At 39.9% G+C, this 12,948-nt stretch overlaps 1 protein-coding gene across 6 annotated transcripts in view; it reads right to left on the bottom strand.

The window, feature by feature from the left end:
* SLC38A1 (solute carrier family 38 member 1) overlaps nt 1-12,948 on the bottom strand; it is a 61,342-nt gene that overhangs the window by 11,880 nt on the left and 36,514 nt on the right. For all 6 annotated transcript variants that reach the window (XM_054591195.1, XM_054591197.1, XM_054591194.1 and 3 more), the window contains 4 exons: nt 4,240-4,313; nt 2,720-2,812; nt 2,318-2,399; nt 1,250-1,332 (listed from right to left, as the gene is read on the bottom strand). In XM_054591195.1, coding sequence (XP_054447170.1) covers nt 1,250-1,332; nt 2,318-2,399; nt 2,720-2,812; nt 4,240-4,313 — 332 coding nt within the window. The remainder of the gene's footprint in view (nt 1-1,249; nt 1,333-2,317; nt 2,400-2,719; nt 2,813-4,239; nt 4,314-12,948) is intronic.

The following is a 12,948-nucleotide window of genomic DNA, read 5'->3' as shown; positions in this document are numbered from 1 at the left end:
TTAAAAACATTATATTATGTGCTTTGATTCCAGTTCTCCCTGGCACACTGGAGAACACAGATTCCTAGAATTCAGGGAAAACCAGCCTCTCAGACGTAGTCATAGGTTTCTGCTGCTGTATTCTGGTAGATACCTGCAGCCAAATCCATTACTCTTTATTGTTCACTTATTGTGTGCATGACGGCTATCAGCCACAATACCTCTCTTCCCCAATGAGGCATGCACAGAGGAGATGAAGTGATATCTAGGGATAAATTGAGCATCCGTGGATCTTTTCCTTGCTCCCCTTAGAATGCCTGACCGAGCTCCCACCACCGTAACCTCCAGAAAGGCAGAGTTAACTGGCCTCTAGGGGCTGCACTATTCTCATCCCTAGGGGAGAAGAGCCCTCCTCCACTTAAACTGAAGAGTTATGTGGTCATGCATAGAAAAGCCTAAACACAGACCCAGAAACCAGAGAATTAGGTAGGGTTTTTTTTGTTTGTTTGTTTTAAGTCTACTTATAGATCTTACAGGACAGCTACAAAGAAAGGCTTGATAATTTTTTATACAAAATAAAACAAAAAACTATGGTTAGCTCTCATTTTGGGAAGAACTTTAAATGTCTGCCTGGAATTAGCCCAGAACTAAAGAAAACACATTTCAGAGGCTTTGGAGCAGACAGCAGTGCGGCCACATTATTCAGTGTGTGAAACTCCCGTAATATCAGGCACACTTGCCTCTGATTGTAAGCACACACAAAAAAAGTCAAAACAGAATGGGTATGACGACTTAGTGACTGTTCACCACTTCTGACTTTTCACTTCTCTTTCCCTTTAATGAAGCAAATAATTGAGATTGGTTAGACTTTGATAATTTAAGAGTAATTCATTTTACTTTGGGGTATAAAAATATGCAATTTTCTGTCTTGAGATTAGATTTAAAAATCTAACTGACTAAATAATCAGGGTATTTAAGACCTTGCATGAGAAGCATTCCATTTTTTGGCCTTTTCTCAGAATAGCCTACGAGCACTGTCTGTTGCTGGCCCAGAACCTCACTTCTCCCCTCCACAGCTAATTAGAGCAATTGCTTAGGACCAGTGTTTTTATGCCTTATTAAAGCTAACACTGATTAATACTTGTAATTTACCATTTACTCAGTCTTTACCATACAAGTAAAAGTAAAAGGCAAAGTTGTTCATTTTGTTAGGTGTCTGATTCATCTGGGCACTGTAAGAGAGTATGATAAAAGCAAGGTCTTGCCTTACCTAAATTCTTCAAGAGACACAGAGGGAGAATTATGCCGACAGTAACTATCACCACCAGAACACGGCCATCCACGTACCAGGCTCTGAAAGGCATTTAAGCAGTTAGGTCATAGTTCCTTGAAAGCTACACTTTTTTCTTAGGCGTAAAATTTCACAATACATTTTAACTAATTTTTTTACTATTATTAATTTTTATCATTATTCAGAATCTATAAACACGTTAACCCAACCACTCATTTATTATTGTCTTTCTCTCAAGTGATGGAAGGAGGGATGTTGTTTTCTTTTTCTTCCCCATTGGCTAAATGTGGCATTCCTTTGAATTATTTATGTGGTTTCAAAGCTGAATGCACACATTGCATTCTGTCAGATTACAACTTGTATTATCAATTATTTAAAGAGAAAGTTCCTTTTTGTTTTGCTTGGCTACTATCACCAAAAAACAAGTCCTCACAGGTAGGCATTGCTCTCTCCCTTCTCTCTTGTATTTGACCTTGAATCCTGATTATAGAAGACTAGGAACTATGGCTTCTATGATTCTCCCTTGAAGGAAAACAGAGAAACCGAGACCGACAAGAACTGTTAAAACAATGGAGAGTCAAAATATAATGGATGTGCCAAATGTAGCTGCAACATTTTCCAGGATTAACTGCATTATTAATGAAGGTGGCTCATGTAAATTCTGATACTAAAATGCTGTGTCCCTTCTTTAAGAAAGGTTCTTCTTCTTATTTTTTGCCTGTTCCACCTCTGTGTTAAAAATATTCCATATATGCTCTATTTCACATAAACCAGATACAGATTTCAAACTCTTGGGAAAAAGCAGCATCTACCATTTGCAGCATGGCAGACGAATCTACCTTTTAAATGCTCATATTCAAGTGGTTCTCTCTCCTTCTTTTATTTATATGACTCCAGAGAAATTTGTTATAGAAACAACAAAGAAAAAAACAGCCTGGGGAAAACTTTGTTTTGACAATTTTCATAAAATGAAAACCTTGGTTAGCTCACATTTAAATTAAAAACATTTTAGTTATCTTACAAAATAAAAAAGGGACTATAACTTACGAAAATGCCTCTTCCTTTCCCATTAGAAACTTTAGGGCAGAGGGTAGTTCATTTTTTACTATGAAGAGGTAGCTCAGCATTGCTAGAGGAAAATGAGAACATTTTAGAAAGAAGATACTGAGGCTCATGTTGCAAGCTATATAAAAGGTTACCAGCCTGTTCTTAGACTAACCTTCAATAAGGCACAAAGTCTGCTTTAGATACTCTCGCAGTATCCTTGGTTTTAAATAAGTTACTGCCGTCTCTGCTTTACTTTCCATGTGCCATTTTAGCCGTGAGGATAATACGTTCTGAATTATGTTAAAATCCATATGACCACCCAACCACCAGAGTTAGAGAACATAATAGTGTTCACCTACTTTAACGTTATGTACAGAGAAGCGCACTTGCGTTTGTCTTTACCTCCGGTGTTCTGTAGAGAGGTGGCTCCAAAGATGACAAACTTCCCCGTGGTGCCAAAGACCTGTTCACCCAGCTTCTCATAAACCATGCAGCCTATTTAGAAATCATATTTGAGAATATGAGAAATGGCAGGGCTGTAAAAGTTAAAAACTGCCAAGATTTTATCATGCTTTGACTATTTCCCACGTTATTTTGTGCCTTTTTCAGAATCACACCAGCAGCCTCCCTGGCTTTGCGAGGGTTAAGGCATTCTTACTATAAAACACTCTCCTGACATTTTCAAATGTCAGCCATGACCACAGTTTCTCCTTTTTCACATTGTCTACAAACTGTTAAACTATTAGGTCATAAGGCCTATTTTTAACTACCTGTACCTCAGATAATCTTTTTACATTATTGGGGGAAAATTCCCACTCTGATCTTATTCTCGGGTCTGGGGAGTATCATTAAAATAAAGATTTGATCTAAAACTAAAAATCCTGATGGTTGGGATGAAAGGTTCCTTTCGAATTAATAAGCTGAGTGATTAGCTAACAAAGAACTATCTTGGTCATATTCCATCAATGCCTGTGCCCCAAATATAACATGTTTAAAAACATGCAACAGTTGTGACATCAGAATTCTGACCGTTTATAAAACTTAGTTCAAAGATAAGCAACTCACAAAAAAGCAGTAGAGAAGTTTACCTAAGAACAATTTGGCTACAGCAAAATTCTAAAGTGTTCAACTAGCTTATCTCAATAAATACTAAGATTCTAAACCATTCATTTAAAAAATGTTTATATTTCTTTATGACAGTTCAGCTCACATTTTCAAAAGGTTCACAGAAAGTAATATGGGTCAGGCTAAATTAAACTTTTGTTTAATCTCTCGTAAGGTTGGTGTTTAAACCAGACAATGGTTAGATCCTCAATTTATTACAAAATGTGCCACTTAAATGGAGTTGTCTATATACAATAGTTGGCCAATGTGGTTTTAGCTAATGTAAAAGTCAAAGTATTACAAACATAAGCCTGTATCCCAGGAACAGAAAATAAACACTTCAGGTGTTACATTGCCCAGAGTACTTTAAATCTTTCCATAGCACACTCACTCCCACATTGCCTCAGAAGTAACATTTTCTCCTTGGAATATGTACAAAAGAGAATGAAAGCTCTGTTTACTTTTAAAACCTGGAGGCTATAATATAAAAAAACATGGGATCCTTGTTCTGAATTTATAAAGAGCCAAAGAAAAAGTGAAGCCTTTAAAATGAAGTCATCTTAAACTAGAAAAAATGGGTATAATTGAGGGTTTACTTCAAATGACACTATTGTTCATTGTTCATGATAATTTACTTTATAGTTGCTCTATCTGTTTCTCTAGGTAAAAACTAATATAGGTCTCCCAGTGACTAGATCTAAGTACTCTTTTTCTTTAATGATCAAGTTTCTGAACAGGGGGAGCATCATTTGTTGACGATATCACCATCAAAATCATTCATCCTGGCCTTAACTGAATTAGACATATTATCAGCTTACCTGTTTCTTTTGAACAGATCAACAGAAGGTTTATCGAATATATAGACAGCAGTGTCACTGAAGACAAAAGTATCCTAAAGCAAAGACAAGATGTTGTGTAATAACTATAAAAGAACATACTCTCACACCTTACATTTTAGAAGGACAAGGGTTTATTTATATGGTTAACACTATTTGTTGATGGTATCCAAATTTTGTAAACTATTAATCACACTTTCTTTAAAACCCTCGATAAAAATGTTCTACCAAATAAAGAACTGTCCATTAGAATCTGAGTAACGGACAGTCCAAAGCCTAAATAGCAATTGGGAGGGGGGTCTCTTCAGTTAGGATGATTCTAAAACATTATGAAAGAAAGCTTTTGCAGTCTGTGGTGCCCTGTTCCATCCGAATAAGAAGGCATGAGGAAGGGGTCCGGGGACTGGGGAGGCTGGGGAGGACCCTTAGGTCAGTGACCATGGGTGGGACTTTGGGCAAGTGGCTCGGTTTCTCTCGTCCCTAGATTCCTCACCTACAATCTAAAGACACAAGCCAATTAATGTCCAAAGTTCTTTTCATCTAATAAATGGCTATTTATGAGTCTATATGTTGGACCACTGATATAATTCACTCCCCCCCCCCACACCTGGTCCCTCTTGAAAGAATAAGCATCTCTTCTAATGGATGGGAAAATTTTTGACAATCAAGCACAATGAAAATACATTTTTGAATGATGAACTCATGTTTTTGTTTTAGTACATCTGGCTTATTATGAAATCTTCCTCAAGGAAAAGCAGTTAAAATGATGTGGCAGATTACACAGATTATTTCTGAATCATTTGGTGGAAACAGACATATAATTAAAACTAAAGCCTATTTATTAAAAAGAAAAAAATGTCCAGTCCCCCAGATGAAACCACTCATTTCCTGATATAAGGAAATATATTCCTAAAACAGTACATTACTGTGATGGATTCCGTGTTTGAGTAATTGAGGCAATTATTTTTCTAGCAGGTGCTCCTGAGAGGTACTTGACACAGCATGTGATTCTGTGTGGGCTGTCTCCTTCCCAAACCCTTTCCCCACCTCTCCCACCTGTTGAATCACCGCCTTTTGGCCCAGCTTGCAATTCCCCTCCTCAGGTGCCTTCCCTTGCCCTCGACAGAAAGACGGTTCCTTAGCTCTCTCAGGCACTACGGCATTTTGTTTCCACTATGGGCGGTACAGCCGTGAGAAGGTAAATGGGGAGAACAAAATGGCCAACTGCAGAGCAGATGGGCTGCCAAGGATGGCCAGAAAACACAAGAGGGACAGAGCTCAGCAGGAGTAAAGCAAACACTGGGAGAAAGAATAGAAAACCTAGCATTTTGGGTGAAGGTTAGTAAATAAAAGGGACCAGCTAGTAAAGGGAAATTTAGGTAAAGATATGACTGTAAGGAAGTACATTCAAATATGCACTGACTTGGCTCTGAAATCCCCTGAGCAGAAGGGTGATTAGTAGAAGTCCCTTGTTATCTCTTCTGGTTGAGGGACACAAGAAACTGAGAGCAAGCATTTATTAACCAGTCCAGTAGTTTTGAGATACGAATGGAACATAATTTGATATGCTCTGCCAGAAAGTAAGATACAGGATACAACAGATGTTTCTTTCATCTTATCAGATAAACAATATTTATGCTGAAGAAGTAAACTTTGAATTTTACTCAGAGTTCACACATGATTTTAAAGTCACTGAACACTAAGGGGCAACTTCTACACGCACATGTGACAGGCCATCGAGGATCTGTGTGTGGCATAGAATAGCATGGGCTTCCCAGTTGGGGGTAGGATGGGTGCCAGATTAGGATTAGCCCTGTGCTATTCTGGCGTGACCGTGCAGCCTGTGGAATCAGTTCTCCTGGGACTGACCTGGGGAAGTAAGGTGTTTTACCGCTGAGCTCCAGGCTAATGAGTAAAGAGTATGACCTTGTAGGAGTTGTGTACCTAGCAGAAGGGGTAATTACTAAAATCTACATAATGATTAACCAAAGGCCTTTTGTCTGGGAGAACTAGTTACCTATTAGCAAAAGAAATATTCTAAGGCAACTTCTGTTGAACAGCCCCTGGGACCACGTGGCTCCTGCACGGGGTTACCTCGTTAAGCAGTCCAGCAGTCTGTTAGGCTGCATCTCTTCGTAGATGATGCTTAGCTGGCTGCTGTGGCCCTTGCCAAGAGATAAAGGATTTCTTCATAAACTCCTATCACTTATTTTTCTTTTTCAAGTAAGAGAGTGCTTTTTAAAAGATTTTATTTATTTACACTTAGAGAGAGGGGTAAAAAGGGAGAAAAAGAAGGAGAGAGGGACAATAACATCCATGTGTGAGAGATACATCGATTGGTTGCTTCTTGCACGCCCTGAAACCTGGCCCACAACCCAGGCATGTGCCCTGACTAGGAATCAAACTGGTGACCTTTCTGTTCACAGGCTGCTGCTCAATCCACTGAGCTACACCAGCCAGGGCAAGAGAAGTACTGATCAGGGAGGATTTTAGTAAGGAGTTCACCAATCCTCTTCCCCACACTTAAAGGGAGAATGAGGTCCTCCCACAGTGATGAAGCAACCCCTTGTTCCCATGTTTAAGAGATATAACACTGCCCCCAGACAAAGGACCTGTACAGTGCAAGTAGGGTAGCATTCGTCCTTGGCCACCCACTCTCTGAAGGCTCTCCACTTCTCTCAAAACACAGATTTGCCTTTCGAAGACTAAAAACTAATAAAAACAAAATCCTTTTTCTATTTGGTCACTAAAAGGCAAATTCTGTATGTGAAATTCTAAGACTGCTCTAGGCTATCACAGATTCCAGTACTAACAGGACTACACTTTAGAAAAATCTATCTCCTTGTTTAGATTCTTAGAAGCAGTAAGTCATCTAATTGGATATAACAGATCCTAGAAGAGTTTAAGAGGATCCAGTCATGAGACATCCAGAGATGTCAGAGACATAGAAAATGTGACATCTAGAAGAAAATAAACTCAAAGACACAGATAACAGGAAGGTGGTTACCAGAGGGGAAGGGTGGGTGAGGGAAGATAAAGAGAGTAATGGGGTCAAATACATGGTGACGGAGGGACTTTGGGACTTTGGGGGACTGTATACTGCACGATGCAGTATACAGATGATGTATTACAGAATTGTACACTTGAAACTTATATAATGTTACTAACCAATGTCATCCCAATAAATTTAATTGAAAATAATAGCAAGTGAATGTGATTGTCTAAGAATTTTAGAGTACTCAAGTTTATTTTTTCTTAATTTAAATACTTTTTAATATCCTCTGAGTGGTACTTTTTTCCCCTCTTGGGGTAGGAGATTTTTGCTTCCAAGAGAAAGTAATAATAATAATAGAAATTAAAAAAAAAAAAAAGCAGGAGCAATGACTCAGGAGAATACAATGACTTACTTGAACATTGCTTCTATTCTAAGCAAGATGGTGCCCCTATTTGTCCAATTATATATTTCTACATATAATTATAGTTTTCAGGAAGAGAAACATAAGCTGGTATTCCTGTGCTAAGAGAAATACTAATGATTCATTTTTTCACTTCACCTGGATATCATGTAAGCTTTCGCACTTCTAACCATTAACCTACAGTTTTAATATGACTAGGGCAAAAGCTGCTTGCCGAAAAACATTTCAATGGAAACTGAACCTCAGCAACAGGGAATTTGAGTTGCCAGGGTGTTGATATTTCAGACTCAGCATTAAGGCTTGAAGAGACAGGGACCTAGAACATGTGACTGGACCTGGGCCCGGGGGGAGGCAGAGGCAGGGGCAGGGGAGCGAGCCTTGTGCAGAACGTGATCAGGGAGCTTTTGAGAACCTTCTGTCAGCCTCACTTTGGAAGATGTGGCGCAAGAACATCCTAGGAGACTTTGTGTCCCCTTAGAAGAAAGAGGCTTGTTAAGAAACACAATTGTAGACTCCTGGAGTGGGAAGAGACCTTTAGAGACCACACTGTCTGGCTTTTCACCCAGGACAGGAGCTCCCCGTGCTCCATGCCAACACACAGGCATCGAGGTTTGCTAAATGTCTTCTGTCAGGGGACACATATACAACCTATCCAGTTTCTTGAAAGGGCTATGCATTGGGTCTGACGCTGAGCTAAAACTACTGTAGCTATTTCTACCCTGGGGTCTTCATTTTACTCTCTGGCCCTACTTGAATCTACTTGAAATTAAACCCTCTTCCACCTTACAGTCCGCCTGATGGGGCTTATTTCAGGATTGTGCTTTTTGACTTCAGCGTCTCCAGTTCTTCAAGCTGTTCATCCCGTGATGCAGAGTCAGGCTGTGTACATGTCAGTCATGGTCCAGTTTCTCAACCATCCTTTTTTAATGGCTGTGTGCCACGAAAAGCACAATGCCATCACAGCGGTTTTGGTCCAAACAGTACAAAGCATGGTAAAAGTATTAATTAGAGTTGGGCATCATGCTTCTCTTAAGGCAGACTATTTCAGTATTCATTTCTATGGCATCCACGTCACACTTTTCATTCTTACTGAGCTTCTGGTGTGAACTGCTATTAGGCTAATCTTCCTTGTCCTGTCCTACATAATATTTTACCCCCTGCACTTACTTCCATTCCATTTTATCTCTCCAGCCTTGTGATTTTTAAAAATTGTTGATCCTTTTTACTAATGTATCAATGACCTCATCAAGCTTCCTATCTTGAATCGGACTTCATCCAAGTCACTGAGACTATGAATAGGAAACCATCTGGAAAATGGCTCATCATCCAGCCAACTGCTCAAGCCAGACACCTGGAAGTCCTCTCTGACGTCCTAACTACTCTCATCCTTCATCTACCATTCATCACGTGTTCTATCATTTCTGCCTCCAAAACATCCCAAATCTACACGCTTCTCCCTCCACCACCCATCTCCAGGGCCACTGCTCTAATACAAGCAACCATCACCTTTAATCTCTGGGCAACTGTCATAATCACTACTTGTCTTTCTTTTCTTGCCCCACCTGATCCACCCTCCACCCAGAAGCAAGAATAATCATTTTATTTTATTGCTTTTATTATGTTTCTTTTTTACTGGACAGTAGGACTTAAAGATTTAATGCACAGTCATAGCCATAATGATTTAATGCACAGTCATAGCCATAATGATTTAATGCACAGTCATAGCCTGTCCTCTTTACCTATTTATACACAATATCAAACATAATGCATAGTAGACTCTTAGCTAAGAATAAGTGTCTCATGACATTTGTAAGTCATGTAGGACTATGTCAAATATCTTGCTAAAATCAAGATACATGCTGCTTAAGATGGTCCTGTGACCTACTCATTCACTCATTTCAAAAGATGAAGTTAGTTTAGCATGACTATTTAGGAAAAACCCTATTGGCCTGTATGGATCAATATTTTCTGCAGTAATTGCACATAAAAAGCTATTTAATAATTTACAATATTGCTTGGGATCTTTTCAAAGCTGGGATAACATTTGCCCATTTCCAGTCCTCTGGCAATAGTCCTGCTTGCCATGATTTCTTAAATAGTCCTGACAGTGGTCTTAGATACATTTACTCTATTCGCTACATGAAAATTTTGGACACCAGACTGGTCATACCTTACACAATGAACATCTAAATATCTATTTTAAAAATATTTCTTCATCCTTGCCTTGAATCATATTGATAAGACTTCAAATCTTTGTTTTTCCCCAATTTAACCCAAAGATTATATGGACAATATTATAATAAATTTCATTTTTTAAAATACTAAATGCTAATAAAATGAAAAGTGATAATAAATGGAACCAAAACATTTTTGGTGATTGAAATGCTCTACACAATGATTGTGCTGGTGATTTCACAACTATAGTTTAGGTAAATTTATCAAATCTTATCCTTTAAATTGGGAGATTTTATTGTTTATAAATTATATCTCCAAACCTGGCTGGTGTGGCTGAGTGGATTAAGTGCCAGTCTGAGAACCAAACGGTCCCAGGTTTGATTCCCAGTCAGGGCACATGCCTGGGTTGCAGGCCAGGTCCCCAGTAGGGGGCATGCAAGAGGCAACCACACATTGATGTTTCTCTCCCTCTCTCTCTCCTTCCCCCTCTCTCTAAAAATAAATAAAATATTAAAAAAAAATTATATCTCCAAAGTAAATTTAAAAAGAAAACCAAAACCTCACAACACTGTAAGGGAGATGAGACTACTGTATTTTGAAAGCCTTGCTATAAAATGAGAGATCATATGACATATTCCCCTCCCAGCATCAGAGCCCTTGGAAGAGATGGAGGTGAAGCAGGAGTCACTGCTGCGGATCCAGAAATAGCTCAGGTGGAGGTGTTCAGGGCTGCCATGTGGATGAGCGCTTTCACCTCTTCCAGGACCCATGCATCTCAAAATACAGAACCCTTACCCACCCTCCCCAGCATGACTCTGCCAAAGTTTAGCAGCTCTTCTCAGACTTTAATGTGTATATGTGAATTATGTTAGGATCTTGTTAAAATGAAGATTCTAATTCAGTAGGTCTGGGGTGGGACTTGAGATTCTGCATTTCTAACAAGATCCGCAGTAAAGCTGATGCTGCTGGTCCATGCACCACACTTGGAGCAGCAAGGATTTAAAGCTGTGAACTCTGGCCCCACGGTATATACACCTCAGAGTTTCTGATTCTCACAGCCACCGAGGGAGCACCAAATCGCCTGCCGTGCTGTCTGCAGGTGGGGTGCCATGACAGCATTACAGCACCATTTCCTGTAACATGGTCCCCATGGCGGCGCAGGTGAGACTGCAATGCAGGGAAGCGGTTACAGTTGAATTGTCATTCCTGTGAGACACTGGCCAGCCCTCAGTGTGAAGGCAGGGCCTTATCTACTTCTTTGGTCGACTTCCCCAGGGCATTGGGGCATTACTTACTTCACCAATGTATGTATTTTTAAATTATTTCCAGCTCCACCTCCCTCCTCTCTTGGCTATGTCCCTATCCTTTCAAAAGGGGAATGAGGCTCATCACACTGTATAATTTCTTCCTCTTTTAAACCTGGTTAAAAGTATAAAGCTTTTACCACCCTCAATCAAATGAGCAGAAAATCCACATGAAAACTCCCCACACTGGAGGAAAAGCGGTCTCTTTCACTAGTCCTGCTATCGGCGTCTCCCACCGGTCTCGGGACGTCACTCCAAAAATCACAGACATCTGTGCTGGCTGAGGCAAAATATTTACAAGAAAATTTAAAACTTCAGTACGAGGGAACTGGGTAAGCTGTAGTCATCAACAGACTGTTTACGGGCCAGCCATCTTTCTCCAGTCCTTCCCCCTGCTACTGGTCTCTCCCTCACTCTCTCCTACCCCTTACCTTTCTTCTACATTTCCAAGCTGTCTTCCCCTTCCTGCACGTCTTCATTCATCTTTCATCAGCACTAACTCTCCCTGCTCTTCCACTCCACCTCCAACTTTTCCTAAGGGAAATAGCAGTACGGAGTGAGTTAAGGTTTAAAAACACTGCTGAAGAGAGCACAGCGCCAGCTGGGGATGAAGGAAGCTCTGGGCCTCCTGGAGGACCTGAGGACGGTCAAATTCAGGGGTTTCCCAGGCTAGTGTGACGGAGAGCCAGGGCAGAAGGGAAATTTAGGGTGTGGGCAAGAGAGGCATTTAAATTAGAGACCATGACGTCTGAGCTAAATGGGGAAGGAAACACAGACCAAAGGTTCTCAATGACATTCAAGGACAGGTACAGTGGGAATATCCAAGGCAAGATCCTGGGAGTAGAAGAGGTTGTGGTCAGAAGTAGGGTAACTGCACAGGTGGCGTGGTGCCATGTGGCTCCAGGCTCAGGGAACCCATGCTGGCGGGAGACTTACGTGGAGAGGAAAGCGGGCACAGAGAAAGAACCATTTATTGCATGAGAGCTCAAGTGGAAGGGGCGGAGGGAGGTAAGGTATGTCCTGGTTCCCTAAATCATGTGAAAATTTTAAATATTTTGAAAAACTCAAAATTACCTTTTATATACAAATGCACTTCCAGGAGCTTTAGTTTACTTTAATGGGGATTCAATATAATCAATACAACCGTTTCTTGATCATTACTAAAGTTAAATTTAGGGATACTCACTACGTCAGGCCCCTACTAAGCACTGTAAAAAAAAAATTTCACTTATGTGTAGTACAATTACTATCTATTTTACAGATAAGGAAATTGAAGTTCGGAGAGGATAAATATTTTGTCTAAGGTCACGTACTAACGGAGCCGTCAAGCCCCGGTAGTCGGACTCCAAAGTCCCTCCCGCTACACTCTGCTGTCTGCCAAAGGCCTATGTGCAGAGGGTGTGTGGGAATGACAGCATAGAAAGTAAGACCTAGCAGAAGACACCAAAAAATTAGAATAAAGTACATCGAAATGTTAACAGAGCTCATGTTTTCACAGTGAGACTTTGAAAGATTTCTTTATACTTTATTGTATTTATTTTATGCATTTTTAAAAAAGTCTTCAATACTTATCTTACTTTGTGTGTGTGTGTGTATGTGTGTTTTATTGTTCAAATACATTTGTCTCCATTTTCCCACCACCACTTTCCCTTACCCCACCCACCTTATCTTACTTTTATAATAAAAGTATTGAAACAAAAAATATAAACAGCCTTTCAAATGATAGCATTATTATTCCAAACCTTTTGTGGGGGCTTTAAGTCCCAAGCTCATTAATATAGCCCCTGTTTCATTTA

Source organism: Pteronotus mesoamericanus, unplaced genomic scaffold, assembly GCF_021234165.1.
Source record: "Pteronotus mesoamericanus isolate MK-2021 breed Mesoamerican mustached bat unplaced genomic scaffold, CSHL_Meso_final scaffold_21, whole genome shotgun sequence".
Lineage (NCBI taxonomy): Eukaryota > Metazoa > Chordata > Mammalia > Chiroptera > Mormoopidae > Pteronotus > Pteronotus mesoamericanus.
This window is presented reverse-complemented; position numbering and strand designations above follow the sequence as displayed.